We start from the raw sequence: 19,276 nt of genomic DNA, 5'->3' as shown, positions 1-19,276 counted from the left end.
TTCATACACTCTAAGGGTACGTGCACACTGCGGAATGGCGACGGATAACCCGTTGCGCATTCCGCAGCTGGCACCCGCTGGCGGACTGATGCAGGCGTGCGCGTCTCTGCTCGTGTCACACTCCATTCTATGCACGGGCGGATTCTTCCTTCTATCCAAAGAATGGACGTGTTCATTCTTTGGACGGATGATGGAATCTGCCCGTGCATAGAATGGAGTCAATGACACGGGCGGAGACACGTGCCTGCATCAGTCCGCCGGCGGGTGCCAGCTGCGGAATGCATAAAGGGTTATCCTTCGCCATTCCGCAATGTGCAAGAATGTGTGTAGAATTTCACGCCATACCCTGATCTCTTATTGGGACGGTACTGGCAGAAAAGACGTGTCTGGGGGGGGGCAGCATATGCTACGCTACCCCCAGACAAAAGGATCCCCCCATTCATCCTCACTGGCTGTTTCGGTGTCGGAGGCAATAATAGCGTATGCGTCCTCCACCGAAAACACCCTGGGGGCCATTTTTATATGGGGATCGGTATATGGGGTATGTAAATGTGTAGTGGAAAACTTTATTTCATGTAGTGTAGTGTAATGTAGTATTTTTTACGTTTTTTTAGCCTTAAGAAAAAAAAACCTACGCCAAGAAAGGAGTTGCTGATAAACGCCGGTGCTTATCAGCAGACAGTGGCGGTAGGATAAAGAAAAAAAAAAAGCCCTACGCCAAAAAGGAGGAGTGGCTGATTAGCAGCGCACTTACTATCAATGCTGATCAGCACTCAGCGGCAGTAGGGTGTGCAAAAAAAATGAAAAAAAAAAACTCTCTACAACCCTATAGCTACTGATAAGTGTATTATATACACTTATCAGCCTCTAGGGGGCAGTAGGACGCAAAAGCCAGAAAAAGACGAAGTTAGACTACGCTGGAGCCGAAAAGAGCTGAAGAAAGACGACAGGACAACAGAAAAAGCCGAAGATAGACGACGAGAAGAAGAGGGCGCCGCGGGACCTGGAAGACCACCCTCCGGACTCTGGGATCAGGTGAGTATGGCCCAATACCTGCTGTGAACACCTCAGCTACCTGAGGTGATCAGATCAGGTATTCACTTTTTTGGGGACATTTATCGCAGTGATCGGCAAGCCGGGCCTGGCAGGCCGATTACGGCGATCGGGATGTGGCACCGTGGCCACCATTACTTTTAGCAGTAATGGCGGTCGGTGCCGCCTCGGACAGCACCGACAGCCATTGCTTTCAAATAGCAGCAATCGTCGGTACGGGGGGGGTCCCCCATGCCGACAAGCTATGATGGCCTGCTATGATTTACAGCAGCTATCATTACCTGATCGCTGTGTGTTTACACGATCGGGTAAACAGCGGGCGTAAATGTACCCCGTTACGCTCGCTGTCGTTAAGGGGTTATGGATAAACAATTTTAGGTTCCTACAGTATTTTGGTCCATATTTTGCATCTTTTTTTTTTTTAAATCAAAGGAGTGGGTCCAAAACATGAAAACAGTACAAAAATTTCCATGTAGTTTTTGGCTATGTTCACGGGCGCATAGCAATGGGCGCTGTTAAACTGATGACCGCCGGGCTGCATTCAGCATGTTCCTGCAGCCAATACCTCTGTATTGGCTGCAGAAGCATTCTTTTTATACAATTGACTTGCGGGTACCGTCGGTATGCCCGCAAATCAATTAGCCATTCACTTCAATGCAAAGTGCGGCTGCCACCGCACCCTACATTTTGTGAACAGCTATAATTTCCGGACACTGTTAATTAAACAGCGTCTAGAAATAATAGGCATGTACATTATTTTAACGCCCTTTCTAAAGAACAGGCGTTAAAATAACGATGTGTGAGCACAGAGGGCGGCATTGCATTGACACTGCAGAGGCCACACTTTGCATAGAAGTGAATGGTTAATTGCTTTGCGGGCACAACCGACAGTGCCCACGAGTCAATTGTAAAAGAGGAACATTCCTGCAGCCGATACAGAGGTATGGCTGCAGGAACGTGCTGAATGCAACCCAGTGGTCAGCAGTTTAATGCTGCCATGTAAATGAACTAAGTATAAAATGTGTAATCTCATAAATGTATGTTTCATTATTATGAATAGATCTCATATCATAACCTATATAAACATCTAGCCCTTTAACCCATACTATACACTGGACATTTGTATTTTTTGTTTCATTGATGAAAAGTGTTAATAGTCACTTATCATATTAATGAATTACTGCTTATTTGAACAATGTTCTAAAAGTTTTAGTTAACTAGTCTGCATATTTTTTAAGTGACTACATCTCTTGAAATATGTTAAAATACATCTGCCTTTACAAAATAACTGAATACAATTTTGCCATGTGAAAACAGCGTAAAATCCATGCATGCTGTACCAAACACAAAGGCCCAGATTTACTTTTTTATTTTATATTTTTATTTTACAGTATGTGAACCCAGCCTAACTTCAATTTTACAAGGGAGTTAAAGAGAAGTTGTTTATTTTTTCACCAAGTTCACATTACATCATATACTATAGTTCTATCTCATTTCCGACAAGAATCTGTTTTCATTATATACACCAATAGGGTTACCATAATGACAATTCTTCCTGTTAGTAGTGCTTTATACTAAAATTCTGTAAAAACTTCAGGAATATGTCTGCAACTTGTATCTGTAATTTATTTTTACCTAACATGATTGATGTTTTTACAAATCTTTAAGAACATATTTTTTGCTGGATGACTGAATAATATGGATCATACGGTTCAGGTATTACAAGGGAACTTAATATTGATGTGCTGGGAACTAAAATGAATTAGTAATCTTGATTTTTCTTTCTATTTGCAGGAGCTGGGACTTGTTATCACCGGTACATTGCCTGTGTTCAATCTGACAGGAGACAGAAAAGAAAATAAAGTAAGTTTTAGAGACAGAAGTCTTGTTTCAGAGCACTGCTTTTTTAGCCTAGGTACTGACCTCAGACAGAAGGTGCTAAAACACCAATTATTATTTGTTATTATAAGATTTGACATTGTTCACAAATTAGCAGATACACAGCTCTGCAACTTACCAGCTAGTCAGCAGACTAGTCTGAGAGGAAAATAGGCTACTATAGCATCACGCAGCTCCCTATGTAGGTGCTTAGTGCTGGTCATTCTTATTTATTTTATATGTTATAGGCAAGTAAAATGTGCAATATTTACTGTACCTGAAATTATGTTTCTAATTTCCTATTTGGATTGTTCAAAGCCCTGAACACACAGGATTACCATACAGCGAAAGTTTCCTTTTTTATGACCTTCCAATATCATTGCACTCCAGAGAGGAGTCATATAACAATAAGTATTTAAGCTCATCCCTGCTAGCTTAGAGACATTCTGTTTTACTACATAGAATTTACCAGCCCTGTGTTCACAACTTGAAGAACAGACACGTACGTCTGAAGTACATGTGAAGTCTAAAGTGGCCAACAAGATGATATGTATGCTTCTTGAAAAGCCAATGAAGGGACTTCCTAAGTTAAGACTTATGTTAAATCATTAAAGGGTTATTCTGATTCCAGAAAAGACATACTGCTGCTGGCTAGGGATGTAAAATAATACATTGCACTGTTTTCACACCACCCGCTCTATCTCTGGTGCTCTACTGCTCTGGTCTGTCCCAGTGCTCTAGTTTATTACACTAATCGTACCAACTGCCCTGATGACGTTCTAAACACATTGCATCCAATCACTGAGGCCAATAATGAGGCTGCAGTGTGTTTAGAATTCCATCGGCGGAGATTGTAATTGCGTTTCCAAAGCTCCCATCAGAAAGAAGCTTTGGTCAGGTGTTTACACTTCCTCTTCTGCCTGTTTAGCTTGTGACTGCCAAATATACTGTAGCTGAGTACAGTGCTCAGTTTACTTCAACAGTCCCATAGTGAGTGAATGAAGCAGCAGAGAGTACACTATATTCTGAATGGAGCTTTTAAATCTTCTTCATAAAGATTATATAGCATCCGGTAGGTCAGACTCCCTGCAATGATACATTTATTTCCTATCCTGGAATAATTTTTTAAGAGATACCAAAAGAGGTACAGATAGGTGCCACTTCCTCAAGAATTCAGTATGCTGTCCCTATATCAACAATGATTTTGATGGCCAGTGAAAAACATTGGGGAAAAAAAGGACACTAACATTTTTTTTTTAACTTTTTTTTTTTTTTAATTGTTGCAACATAATATATGATGGTCAAAAATCCTTTCCTTCAGACTGAAATGGCATCTCCCACCAAAAATGCTGTTGGTGTAGGCATTAGCATCAGATGGGCTGCCTTAAAATGTTTGTGAGCAATCTGTAGTAATCATTCTGAGAGATAAAGAAACTCTAAAGGCTCTATTCCACTGAACCATTATAGGCCGTATTCGGTCGATATCGGCCATTACGGCTAAAAAATTGTCCCGTGGAATAGGGGGCAACGATCAGCTGACATTGTTCATGTCGGCTAATCGTTGAAGTCGTTTGTCTTTCAACATGTTGAAAGACAAACGACTTATATAGCAGTGATCTGCAGCCACCGCTCCGTGGCATAGGAGTGGCGGCAGCAGACCCCCACCATATCCTATGGGCTGCCCGGACGGTCAGCGATCACCCGGGCAGCCCTCTTGCAGCTTCCCCCAGCCCACCCTGGACTCACCCGCTCGCTTCTGCTGTGTGTAATAGTGGCAGCAGTGAGCGGGGTACGAGGAGCAAACAAGCGCTGACAGAGCTCATTTGCTTCTCAGTCGGGCCGTGTAATACGGCCTTTAGTAATATGTCATTGTACCATTACTAATGGTATGTGTATACTTTCTTCCCTGATTGTATCAGTATAGGAATAATGCCTTGGTTATGATATTGTAGAATGTATATGATAGCAGTATAAGCTAGGTCTTACCATTAAGATGTCTTCTAGAGGTGGAAACAATACAGGGAAAAATATACAATATACATGGAAATTGTCATTAAAATAATCTGAAAATAAATCTATGTTTCTGTTAAGCTTTTAAATGTTCTAGTCATCTGTTTTCAGTTCTCTCCTCCTTCTCCTGCTTTATAAAAATAAACCTGTATGGATATAGGCACAAGATGTCCTTTCGACAGCGAAGTTCACTCATTTTCATCGTGGCCTGCTATATTTCTGTACTGTAAACTGAAATTTAGCATGTGAAATCTCCTTGTTGATTCATAGGTTATTGATGGTGCTTTTAAACTAGCCACAGTATAAATCTTAGAATCATTATTAAAGCATTTGTTTTATTAGACTTTCTAATCTCAGAAGGGAAAATCACTCTGGGCTTCCTGACAAAAGTCCATGTAATATAAACTTGGCCACACACATTAGATATTCTTTATTGGTTCCATGGGACCAAAAGAAAACTCTAACCTTTAATTGAGGTCTGGGGGAAATACAATCAATAAGCCTTATTTATGTAGGAAATGTATTAACGTACTCTGTGCTCAGCTACTTACATCATTATTATCGCCACTTGATGATGAACTATAGGAATTATGTAACCTTTTTCAGAGACTATGATGCCTTAATATCCTGTTATTTAGAGTAGTTTATGACCATCAGTCAATTCACAGCTATCATTATATCATACGATCTGAACTATGTTGTCTTTTTGTGCCTTATATTTTTAGAACCAGTTAATACTTGGTGTCATGGGTGTAGATGTTTCTTTGAAAGACATTAAAAGACTCACTCCCAGATTTACAGTAAGTTCATTGTATATCTTGCATAAAACTTGCTAATATATAATGTGACCCTGTTATATTTTATTCACAATTTATTACATTATTTATTTGAATTTTATACTGTGTGCCTGATTTAATGTAAGATATTACAGATGAAGGAATACATCTTTGGAGGTTTCATGTGTTTCAATCCCTTTTTTATTTCAATGTGTTTCCCCTTAAAGGGATTTTTTCATCTTGACAATGGTTGGGGAGTGGGTATCCGACCATTGGGGGCCCCCAAAATCTGAGTAGTAGGCCTTGCATGCGCACAACCCCGCCATTCATTTTATATAGAACCACCAGAGCTAGACAAATGCTTTGTACATGGTTCCATAGTGAATGAATGCAGTGGCGGTGCAAGTGTGCAGGCCACCACTGTGAATACAGGGTCCCCATATTTGAGACCCCAGCTGTCAGACGCCTACTTTCTTTTAGTTATCGCCTATTCTCTGGATGCTATAAATAGTGCATAACTTGTCACAATGCTTTTATGTTTCCATTGTGTAAAAGTTGTCTTCATTGTGGGCAACATAGTGACACAGTAGTTAGCTCTGTTGCCTTGCAGCACAGGGTCCTGGGTGGGTTTGCATCACTGGATAACATTTGCAAGGATTTTACATGTTCTCCCCGTGTTTGTGTGGGTTTCCTCCAGATACTCTGGTTTCCACCCGCATCCAAAACATACAGATAGACAAATTTAGATTGTGAACCCTAGGACTGATTTAAGTGTAAAGTTTTGTTGACTAGACAGTATAGTGCTTTCTATGCTAAGCAGTCATTTCCTAGAGGAATGGCAAGAGAATGTATGTTGTGAAAAAGGTGACAGTAGCAGACAGCGGGTGGCCTGTGAACCAGAACTAGAACCCAAAACATACATTCTTACAACACCTTGTCCTCCATTCATAGTACAACTCATACATTGTTCTGTTTTGGGGAGACCTGCGTAACTTGATTTCTGTGTATACTCCTTGTTACTTAAGGTGGCCATTTAATATATTATAGTAACTACATGGGTTATGAATTCAAAAGCTAAATATACAGTAATATTACATATTAATACTTCCCACAGATCAGCCTTATAAAAACCTGCATAGTATTCAGTAGGTCTGCTGCTAAAACTCATCTGACGTGTCACGTCATTGGCTTCTTACAGCCTTTGAAAGTATCCTGTGGTATGTGACTTGAAGTTTATTAACAACAGATCCATTAAAGGATTTATCTGGAAAGCAGAAAAGGTCCTACCAATTCTAGTTTCTGGTGCTCAACTTCCTTTCTCTGCCTGTCTGTGCTGATAACTTCAGCAGACGAGATGGGGGTGGGAGCAAGGTGCAGGCAGTGACCAATAGCTGCCCGATGTTACTGGTTTTGCAGTCAATCTAGAGAGCACTCCCATTGAGAACTGAACAATGGTAGCAGATAATTAGTGTTATTTACTATGTCTTTTCAGTGTATTTTCATTTTAGAAAAGTAATTTTTTTTATATACTGTACTGTAGTGTTTTTGAACAGGATACGAATTTCACAAAATACAAATGTTTTAAACTTGTAATTATATATATTTTTCCTCAGCTGTGTCCTAATGGATACTATTTTGCCCTTGATCCTAACGGGTATGTCTTGCTCCATCCAAATCTTCAACCAAAGGTATGAATGTAGTAATATATATATATATATATATATATATATATATATATATATATATGAAATCTTATTTTATCATTACCAATAATTAACATAGAAAGTGCATCTTTGAAACAATACTTGTCATTAAGAAAAACTTTTGACATGTCAAAGTTTTTGACTGTCAAAAAAAGCATGCAGTAGTGAACTTCACTTCCTTGTGACATACATATAAAAAGTTTTTTGTAATAAAAGTGGCTATGTAATATATTTCTTTGAATAATAAAAGTAAACAGAACTGACAATTATGTAATAAAATAATAACAATATGGAATTAAATATAATCAAAAAGAACCAAGAAAATAATAATGGGGGAAAAAAAGAGACTCCTACATAAGCCGCTTACAAAGTGAGGAAACATGCTGTCTTATTAATGGTATAATAAACTGTGTGTTCAGATGAGGAGGAAAAACATGGCACAAACTCTGTATATCAAGGAGAATCCAGAAAGCACAATATTTAACATTATCTTAACAATATTAACAATTTAAAATTAACAAATTAAAAAAGTTCTCCAGGCAAAATGATCTTTTCCCGTATTCACAGAATTGGGGAAAAGTAAGAGGTCCCTGGGGGTCTGACCTCTGTAGCCCCCACGGATCTCTGTATTGGGCCCCGGCTTCTCTGTTATGAATAGAGCCGCGGATATGGCACGTGACCCGCGGCTCTATTCATTCCTATGGAGCCCCTAGAAAGAGCTGTGTAAGCTGAAAGAGCGCTGTACTCGGCTCTTTCCCTTGGCTTCAAAGGAATGAACAGAACCACGAGTTACGTGCTGTACCCACGGCTCTATTCATAACACAGAAGCCGGAGCCCAACACAGATCGGCTCCAGGTACGGAGGTTCGATCCCCCGCGATCTCTTACTTTTTCCCTAGCCACAGGAAATTCCAAAAGTAAATTTTGCCCAAACAGCGTCTTTAACCCCTTCCGGATAGAGATGAGCGAACCTGAGGGATTTCTGGTTTGTATGAACCAGAAATCTCGGCATCTGACTCCCGCGTTCCTTAGGCGTTCCTTAGGCTGTATCCACCCGCTGCACGGAGACGGCAGACAGTGGGAGTCAGATGCCGAGATTTCTGGTTCGTACGAACCAGAAATCCGGCAGGCACGCTCATCTCTACTTCTGGACCGGGCTAATTTTCTTTTTAACAGGTCTCTAGAACATGTCAATAGTTTCTAAAAGAGGCATTTCCTATTTATTTATGCAAGTATTTATTATTGTTTGATTTCCTGTTTGCATAGTGCCACAATCTAGGTCCACTATGTAAAACATATTAAGTATGTTTCCTATATAGAAAATATACATTCCATGCAGATAGTTTATGTAGTGTGTCGGCTATTTTATGTATTATATAGCTATAAGATATAGCTATAAAATATATATAATTTGAGATAAAAGAGCAAATTTCGCTTTCTTTACTACTTCAGCCTGTAGGCATAGGTATTCCTATGGTAAATTTGAGTAAAAGAAGGCGTGGTTATCAGGTAAAACTGAATGTCAGTGAACAGCTGAAAACAACTAACTTGGAAGGCTTTATTCTGTAATGCTTACAAGCCGGCATTATCGTTTCCATATTGTAGTAGCTGTATTACAATTTGTGAAAATTGATCTAGAAAGCTTTAAAGTGGCACTATCAGCAGGTTCTGCCCAGAGAAGCCCTTTACCTTAGGAGTTGATCGCTGTTATGAACGCTCTTCTGCTCTGCATTCTTCATTAAATCGCTAATTGCCCCTATGCAAATTTGGGACTTAAGAGCATTTGGGGCGTCGCCTCCGTCCAGAAGCACCACTGCGTCCTGTTCAGTCCGCCCCATCTGTCCCTGCGCCCTCTCCCCTCCTGCCCAGCTCACCCTGTCAGCCTCCTCCCGTCCTGCCCAGCTTGACCAGCCCACCCATCCAGTTCCGCCCACTATGCATATTCATATATGCATAGTGGCCTCTTCACTGCACTTGTGCCAGTAAGATGACCTGTCGGAGACGGGCTGCTCCCCCACGCATGCACTATTCAGCCACCCGTCCTGACATAGTTAGAAGAATCCTGCTGCAGCCAAGTTGTCATCATACTTAATTTTGGCAATGACCTCGGGGATGATGGCAATTTTGCTGCAGCAGGACTCTTCTTACTATGTCAGGACGGCCGGCCGAATTGCGCATGCGCGGGGGAGCCGCCCGTCTCCGACACAAGCACAGTGAAGGCGCCACTATGCATATATGAATATGCATAGTTGGCGGAACTGGAAGGGACAGAAGGAGGCTGGCTGGGCGAGCTGGGCAGGAGGGGAGGGGGTGGGTGGGACCAGATGGGGGCAGACTGGGCAGGACGCATAAGGGCAATTAGCGATTTAATAAGGAATGCAGATGAGCAGAAGAGCATTAATAACAGGGATCAACTCCTAAGGTAAAAGGCTTCTGCGGCATATCAGCAGGTTCTCTGGGAAGAACCTGCTGATAGTGCTGCTTTAACAAAATGCTATACAAATATAGAAAATAAAAAATAAAACACTGTACGGGTAAACAAATGCTTGGCATAAAGTCTGCTTTATAAAGTGTTAATAGATGATGTTACAAGAACAAGACATTGAATTATCTGACAGTGTTTTTCAGCTAAAGGCTATGTGCACAAAATGTTGTTTTTAAGTACAGAACGGACACTGATTGCAAGGAATCAGCCTCCCTTCTTTACTGCAGGGGCAGCATTGCATTGAAGTCAATGCAATGCCGCCCGCTGTGTTCACACATCGTTATTTTAACTTTATCTTCAGAATGGACATTAAAATAATGTACCTACCTATTATTTTTGGACGCTGTTCAGTAAACAGCGTCTGGAAATAAAAGCTGTTCACACAATGTAAAGTGTGGCAGTGGCTGCCGAAGTGAATGGCTAATTGATTTTTGGGCATACCCGATGGTGCCCGCAAGTCTATGTTAAAAATAGAATGTTGCTGCGGCCAATGCTGAGCTATCAGCTGCAGAAATGTCCTGAATTCAGCCCGGCGGCCGGCAGTTGCTATACGGCGGACACTGTTAAACGTAGTGTGAACATAGGCAAAGCCAGGAATAGATTATAATAGAGGAGAAATCTCAATCTTTCCTTTATGATCTGTTCCCTGTTTATAGTCCATTCCTGGCTTTAGCTGCAAAAATTTGTCAGATAATCTGTCAGATATCTGTTGGTGCAAGAGGGCCCTTAGGCATTATAAAAATGTTTAATTATAAAAAAAAAGTTTATTATACTTGTAATAAACTTTTTTTACAGTTATTATTTAAGCATTTAAATAATTTACAGTGCAGGCAGGGTGGGGTAGAGTTGTGGTCAACATTATTGGCACCTTTGATTGTTTAACCCCTTAACTCACAAAACACAATGTTTCAGCGTTCTGCTGATGGCTGAATAAGGACCTGTTGTTGTTTTTTTTATGAAGACTGTGCATAAATATGTGTGTACTACAAAACTGAAACTTAAGCTTTAAGTATTAAAAAAGAAAGTTGGTGGTGCGTGTCCTTTAGTTAAAAAAAAAAAAATGCCTCATACATGATTTAATTGTCTACTTGATCTAGGTATCATTTGGCACTAAGAACTTTAGAGGGCCTAGAAGTTTAACAATAAATTATCAAAACCATCACTTCAGATGCCTTCCATCTATTAAAAATAATGGCTGCAAATAATGATCATGATTTTTCCCCAAAAATGCCAGGCCGTTTCCTTAGTAGGAAGATAGCCTAAATTAGTTTTATATTAACATTGTGAACCAATTTTGTAGGCTTTCCTCAGTAGTTTTCCTCTTTCCACCACATTCTGGAAGGTTCTTGACTTTTGTGAGTAGTATAGTTCTTGATAAGCATGTGAATTGTAGAAGCCAGGATAGCAAAATCTTCAGTCTCATAACCTTTAGACTACGTGTCTGCTCAGACAGTTCTCTCGTCTTTGCCATTTCGAACAAGAAATAGGTAATAAAACTGGCTGTTTTAGGCTATAACAACTGTTGTTTTGCAACAACGCCCGTTATTTCTCCTTATTTTTACATTGCGGGAAAAAACCTAAAGCTGAATTTAACTGCCATTAAATTTGCCCTGTCATTGTGTTGTATTTTGTTTCCTTATTTCTGGCTATTATTTCTGTGTCATTTGCTTTTCTGTATCAAATAGTTTAGTTTACAAACTGCACTGTATATCCTATCAGTTTTAATAAATTCTTTATTTCAGGAGATATTTCACATGGTGTATTTAACATTCAGGGGTGCCAATAATGTTGTAAACAATGCACAACCAGTGATTTTGGTGATAAATACAAATTTCTACTTTCCAAATACCATGCTAAATTGATTGCTCTTCATTGTGTAACTACTATTTGGAAAGTAGTTTTTTTAATGTGGATTTAATAAGAAAAAAAATGTATTGTCATCACCAAAAGCACTGGGCTTCCGTTGTTTGTTGCTATCAAGCAAATGGTTTCTGTGCTGGTGTGTTCCTGCATGAAGCTAAGTAGAAGAGTGAGGTGGATTGCATTTCTTTTGCAGTGATATTAGTTGTTGAGGTTTATTTGAGGGTCATAAATACAGTTTCTTAACATCAAATTTAAAACAATGTTTAGAACAATGTGCTATTTATCAGGGCCGATTCTAGGTTTTCTACTGCCTGAGGCGAAACCTGAAATGCCGACCCCAGAAGTCAGCTTTTACTCAAACCAGTCTGTGGGTGCTGTGAAGCCAGTGTCCACTTAAACCAGTCAGAGGGTGCTTTTAAGTCAGTGTCCTCTCAAAGCAGTCTGTGGGGACTGTGAAGCCAGTGTCCACTTAAACCAGTCTGGGGGTGCTTTTAAGGCAATGTCCAATCAAACCAGTCTGTGAGTGCTGTTAAGATAGTGTCAACTCAATTTTTGTAGCTGTCAATATTAACAGACAGCTGCCTTTTCCCACTATGATCTTGGCTAAACATCCCCTAAAGGAAGAAAATATACAAAAATGAGAATAAAAAAGGGAAACTAAAACAATCATTTATCTGGAGTTAAAATTCCCTGTATTAACCAGGTACACTGCACTCTCGAGTAGCGGACACCTGGTAAAATACTTCTCCCATTGAGCAAAATGGGTCTTGTTACTTTAGCCATACGCACTGAACCATTGAAGCAAATTCAAAGACTATTTCACTTTTTTATTCTTAGTTATCATTTAAAAAGGTTTTTTTTTTTTTTTTTTAATTCTGCCATGTATATTGTATGAATGTATGTATTACTTATCTGTGCATATCATATTGATTCTTATCAGTTGGCCTTGTACAAAAATATACCATGCAGGCACCAAACTAGAACAGCCCTAACACATTTTACTAGTGTGTTTAAGTTTTGTCTAATCAACCCTGAAGATTACACTTTAATTAATTACACTATAATTTAAAGGAGTTGACCACTTTAATAAAATTGTTCAGTGTACAGATTTAGTACTTTGTGTCACAACACTTACTGACAGCAGCTCCCTGTGTACCCCATAGAGCTAATATCGTGATCATTATTTTGACGTTCGCGCAGACAACATCTGTCATTTTATACACTGTGTGCATTGGATGCCCGTCATTCCATTGACTTCAATGCATTGCATTAAAGTTAATCACATTGCGCGAATAACGGACTCCTTTTTAAATAGAAAAGGCGGCTGCCTTTTCTCTTTTTTTGACGTTGTGTGAACATAGCCTTACAGTGTTTAAATGTCACTTTTAGGCTACATTCACACTACTTCAAAAAAAGAGAAAAGGAATCTGCCTTTTCTACTTAAATAGACATCCGTTACTGCTGCAATTTAATTGACTTCAAGGCAATGCATTGAAGTCAATGGAATGACAAACGTCCAATGCACAAAGTGTATTAAATAATGGACGTTGTCTGCACGGACATCAAAATGATGATCATGACAATTATTTTTTTTACATCTTTTGCTATTTTTCTTTTTTCACCGTTCTTTTACCTTTTTACTATTAAATTCAATGGACTTCTTAATTTAATTAATTTAAATTTAAATTAATTTAATTTTTTTAATTTAATTCTAAATACCAACCAATCTAGAATAATGTACCAACAGACGACCAAACAGCAAAATGATGGACATCACTCTAACCTCAAAATGACATAGGAAATGATAGGAACAAAACGCTGCAGCATATTACATTGTGTGAACAGCTATTATTTCCGGACGCTGTTCACTGAACAGCGCCCTGAAATAATAGGCAGATACATTATTTTAATGCCTGTTCTAAAGAACTGGTGTTAACATAACGCTGTGTGAACACAGCAGGCAGCATTGCAATAACTTCAGTGCAACGCCGCCCCTGCAGTAAAGAACGGACGCTGATTCCATTGCAATGAGTGTCGTTCTTTACTAAAATATAACGTTGTGTGAACATAGGCAGATCACCCGCCGCGGATTGCAGCTCGCCCCCACATGCATCTCCGCTGGTCCCATAGGCTTCATTCTATGTTTTTGCAGATTCTGTCATCCGACAAAAAGAATGAACCCGCTAATTCTTCGGGCGGATGGCAGAATCTGCAAAACCATAGAATGAAGCCTATGGGACCAGCAGAGACGCGAGCGGAGGCATGCTACGAAATCTGCAGTGGGTGATCCGCCGAGATTCCGTAGTGTGGACATACCCTACAACAGTATCTCCACAAAAGAATGAACATATGGTGGATTTGAAAATGAAATCCACCATGTCTGAACTTACCCTCTAGTTCGGTTCACACATAGTAAAGAAAAGAATAAGGAAATCTCATAATGTACTACATTAAAGTCTATGGAAAGTATGTGTCTGTATACACATTGTATGAACATTTTTTATTACAATGTATGCACATGTGGCTGTTTTCCCATAGGCTTTAATGTAGCACATTATAAGATGATGGCTGTATTTTTTTCCTTTTATATGGCCATATTTTGCTCATTTTACTGTGTCTGAAGCCAGCCTGAAAGTTCATCATCACACATTGCATGTAATGTTTTCAAAAATATTACTGTTTTTGTAATAATACTGTTAGATTTTTTTTTATTTTACTACCTGTTCTAGTTTGCGTGCCATATGTCATTTTATTAAAACAATCAAAGCACATTTCACAAAATGCCATCTCCATTTAGTGCTAGATACATTTTTGTTGTTGTTTTAATTTATATTCATTTATTAAATAGTATATTTCTTATTTTATTTCTTCTTTCTTCCGTTTTTTTTTTTTTTTTGTGGTCTGGAATGGAAAAATGTCTGTTCTACATTGGCATTGCATGCTGCTCGGTCTGGTCTTTCTGTTCATTATTCAACTGCATGTAAGAAACTGTCTTTTCTTTTGCATTTTGATCATCTTTTATGTTCATGATATGTGTTTATAACTGTATGTATCACAAAAGAGGAGAATCCGAAATCTAAAACAAGTAATTGCCTTTTAATTTTTTAAATATACTGCACAGTACATGTAGTAATGTAATGTGGTTGTTTGACATCCTGTGATAAAATTCAATTCAAATTGCCACCAACTAAATGAGTGCTGTTTCCTCTTGGGTCACATTATTTGCCAAAACATACAATTGCCTAATGCATTCTACTTGCACTTAAAGTGTACCCATCATTTCACCATACAGCAGAATATGTTGTTTATACGCTGACAGTTATGCTGTCCTCTTCTGATTTCAGTGGTTGATGAAACTGCCAGAAGTCCTGTAGCCTTCATTGTAACGGTTATACAATGCAGTCTCTGGTGCTTCTGGCAGTTCCATTGACCAATCACATCAAAGGTGCAGGTGTTTTGACAACTTTTCATGTCAAGTCTGCGATAGATACACTTTAAAGCTATGCTCACACAGTGTAAAAGTACGGGCATTGTTGCAATCGGCAACAACGGCCGTACTTTGTACGAAAAGACACGCTGCATGTCCTTCTATGGGATCCTGACTGAAGCGTATACACATAGTATACACTCCGGCCGGGATCCCAAGCAGCGCCGCAAACAACTGACAAGTCAGTTTTTTGCGGCCGCTATTCATTGAATAGCGGTTGTAGAAAACCATGTCAGTAGAATAGGTTAAAAAAATATAATATGCTATATTAAAGTCTATGAAAAAATGTCACACATTTGTGCACACAATTTAACTTCTTAGATGCTATGCTCAAATTGTTATTGTGGCATTTAGGTGGTTTCTAAGCATTTGTAACACCATTTGCACTAGGATTATGCATATTTGATTTTTCAAGTAACGTAATTTGATCATAGCATATGCATTATACAGAGACTTCTGTAATTCAATCCCAAAGTATAGTCTAATCTCCACTATTATCTATGTTTATTTGTGATGCTTGTCTTTAATAATTCTTTCCAGCCAGAACTAAGAAAAAAGAATGTACATAGCTTTTCCTCATTTTTATGATAATAATAGTATAGATCTTAGCTGTGTGTTGTTAGATACTTCATCTTAATATATTTATACAATATATTGCTTAAAATGGTTATTGCATCATAGCGCAACAAATCCAAAGGGGTAAGTTACATTTCTAGAATAGTATAGTTTAGGATCTATTTGTAGATGACGATAGTATAATTGATGCAAAGCTGTTGTTTTACATTGTTTATTTTCCACCTTAGAATCCAAAATCACAGGAACCGGTAACACTTGACTTTTTGGATGCAGAACTTGAAAATGAGCATAAAGTAGAGGTACATTATTGTAATCATTACTTTCAACAGTTCTATACTATGCAATTTTCCCCTTAGGTAAAAATTATGGACGCTTTTCTTAGACAGCTGTCATCTCATGGCACATAACGGCTGTTACTTTACTTCTGTGTAGTAATAATAATAATAATAATTATTATTATTATTATTATTATTATTATTATTATTATTATTATTATTTATTATTATTATTATTATACATTTTTATAATATCAGGTATAAATTTTAAATTGGAAAACCTAAAAAGGAAGGGTTAACAAATAAATAAAGAAAATAATAAAAATAATCTATTTTTGTCATTTGTATCTAATGAGCCATGGCAGAATGCATACTTAAGCTATGTTGACACAATGTTGTTTTTGTGTAAAGAACGGACACTAACTGCAATGGAATCAGTTCCACACGAATAAACACCTTGTGTTGTGAATAAATCACCTTGCAATTGAAGTGCTGGTCGAGTGGCGGGAATTTATCCGTGTGGAACTGTGTTTACATCCACGAGCACCAAGTCACAAAGTGCCGACTGCTTGGCTAAGTAGTGCAATGGAATCAGTGTCCATTCTTTACTGCAGGGGCGGAATTGCATTGAAGTCAATGCAATGCTGCCCACTGTGTTCAAACATTGTTATTTTAAAATAATCTGTATCGTGGTAGATACTTGTAATCAAAGTATTTTAGGAGTGATACCTTTATTGGCCAACAGAAAATTGTTAGAAATGTAAGCTTTCGGGATTCAAAAGATCCCTTTGTCAGACAAGTTAACAAATAAGGAAGGAATGTCTGATGAAGGGATCTTTTGAATCCCGAAAGCTCCCATTTCTAAAATTTTTTGTAAATATGTTACATAAATAAGGTAAATGGCAGACTGGTACATAGGGACAGAGGACTCTGCCCACAAGGGCTTATAATCTACAAGGTAAGGGGAGGGAGACAGAAGGTACAGGGCAACCAGGCAAATTGTATAGCAGAATTATTTTAGGTTGTAGCCAAGTTCAAAGAGATGTGTTTTTAGGTTACTTTAGAAGGTCTTGCTGGTATATGAGATACAGATGTGTCGGGGTAGAGTTCCAGAGTACTGGGGAGGCTTGAGCGAAATCTTGGAGGTGGTTGTGTGACTTAAAAACAAGTGAAGGTTGCGTGAGGGATAGCAGGTTAGGGATTTATAGAGGGGACAGGTTGTGGATAGCCTTGGATGTGATAGTCATCAATTTAAAATTAATTTGATGGGCAATGGGGAGCCAGTGAAGTAATTAACAGAGGCAGAGCAAGGGAAGAGGTGAATTAGTCGGGCAACAGTTTTGAGGATAGACTGGAGGGGAGCAAGGGTGTTAGATGGACGGCCAGAGAGGAGGATGTTGCAGTAGTCAAAGCAAGAAGTAATGAAAGGGTGTTTTTGCAGTTTTCTGAAGTCAGGGGTGAGAAAAGGGCAAATTTGGGAAATGTTTTTGAGGTGGTGGTGGCAGGAGGTGGTCAGGGTCTGAATGTGCGGTTTGAAAGAAAGGGTCAAAGGTAACCCCAAGGCAGAAGACTTGGGGGGTGGGGGACAGAGTACAGCTATTGATTGTGATTAAGAAAAACAAGATGGAGGGGTGGAGAGAGATAGAGGAAAGATGATTAGTTCTGTTTTGTCCATGATGAGTTTTAGAAAGCAGGAGAAGAAGGAAGATATAGCCAATTTATATAGCTCAAATTACCCTCAGAAATAATAAACCACATGAAAAAATAATAATAAATATAAAGTGTCCCAATATAACACAACAAAGCAAGTGAAAAAATATATGTATCATGTGAATGGTGACTACAATATGAGATGACAACGTGAAAAAGTCAAAAATCATGTCACCAAACAAAGAGGAAGAAGAGCGACTCGTGGCGGCCCATGATGTCCCCATGTATTGCATGAAGAAAATATTACAAAGCATAAAGGATCTGAGCAATTTTACAGTGACCAAATTGTCATGGCTAGACGACTGGGTCAGAGACTTTCCCACACAGGTCTTGGATGATTTTTTCCAATATGCAGTATGGTTATGGCCCTGGAATAGAAAAAGGTATATATACTTAGGTTTGGTTCTCTGCTGGTCCACTGCATTTTCCTTTCTTCTCCTTCCCGTACTCCTCTTGTCTTGCTGCTTCTGAGATTAACATTTGGTGCAGTACCTGCACAGAGTGCTTATCTTGAAAGCAGGAATAAGAGAGGAATTTGGAGGACCAGAAGAAGTAGAATGGGAGCGGCAAGGGACTAGGGCTAGGCATGTATACTTTTTTCAACCCTGTATTCTTATTATTATTTATTTTTATTTTTTATTTTTGCAAAATACTGGAATACCTGTTTAAGACTGGTGTATAAAATGCCAATTGTTAGTATACCCCCTTTAACTTTTGATTAGTCAGTGTTAGTAATCTGCACTTTTAACTGCTTACATTAAGAGAGTCTAAGATGTAATTATACATTTTCTTTTTAGATACGGAATAAAATGATAGATGGAGAAAATGGAGAACGCACATTTCATACCTTAGTTAAATCTCAAGATGAGGTAAGAATATCAAGGTATTCACATCATTGAAAACGTACTGGTTGTGATCCATATTATTCATCTCCATTTTTCACTGCTGCTTATCCATAAATTGATTTAACCCCTTGCCGCAATATGATGTGACGGGAACGTCATGTAAAGCAGGTAGTTCCTACAACATGACGTTCCTGGAACATTATCCTGCCTCCCCACGCTGTCCCTAGCGGCGATCGGGCAGCAGGAGGAGGCTATCTCACACAGCCTCCTCCTGCTGCCCCTGCCCAGAGGGGAGCCACGCCCCCCCCCCGGCAGTTAACCCCATAGGCGCTGCGATCCGTGGGACCGCATTGTCTATGGGAAATCTGGAGGGAGATCCATACCCTCTGATCCTCCCCTTAAACCCCCCCCCCCCTTGGAGTCGAGCAAACGATCGCATGACTATAGGGGGGTAATCATAGCAACCCAGACACTGCCCAATGCGTTTGGGCTGCAATGGTATAACAATCACGCCCCTGCACTAAGGCGTCTGACCATTTGAATGAGCTGTCAGCTGTAATGCTGACAGCTTATTCACTAGATAATGCATTTCAGCACAAATCATATAGTATGAGTA

The 19,276-nt window shown here is 39.1% G+C and overlaps 1 protein-coding gene across 4 annotated transcripts in view; it reads left to right on the top strand.

Annotated features, from left to right (window-relative positions):
• CACNA2D1 (calcium voltage-gated channel auxiliary subunit alpha2delta 1) overlaps positions 1-19,276 on the top strand; it is a 506,289-nt gene that overhangs the window by 427,256 nt on the left and 59,757 nt on the right. For 2 of the 4 annotated variants that reach the window (XM_069978323.1, XM_069978341.1), the window contains exons 16-20: positions 2,848-2,916; positions 5,667-5,741; positions 7,331-7,405; positions 16,073-16,129; positions 18,613-18,684. In XM_069978323.1, coding sequence (XP_069834424.1) covers positions 2,848-2,916; positions 5,667-5,741; positions 7,331-7,405; positions 16,073-16,129; positions 18,613-18,684 — 348 coding nt within the window. Of the gene's footprint in view, positions 1-2,847; positions 2,917-5,666; positions 5,742-7,330; positions 7,406-16,057; positions 16,130-18,612; positions 18,685-19,276 lie in introns of all 4 variants that reach the window. The other 2 variants (XM_069978313.1, XM_069978332.1) reach the window with 1 other exon arrangement.

This window comes from Dendropsophus ebraccatus, chromosome 1, assembly GCF_027789765.1.
Source record: "Dendropsophus ebraccatus isolate aDenEbr1 chromosome 1, aDenEbr1.pat, whole genome shotgun sequence".
In the NCBI taxonomy this organism is placed as follows: domain Eukaryota; kingdom Metazoa; phylum Chordata; class Amphibia; order Anura; family Hylidae; genus Dendropsophus; species Dendropsophus ebraccatus.
Note: the sequence above shows the minus strand (reverse complement) of the source record. Positions and strands in the feature narration are given on the sequence as shown.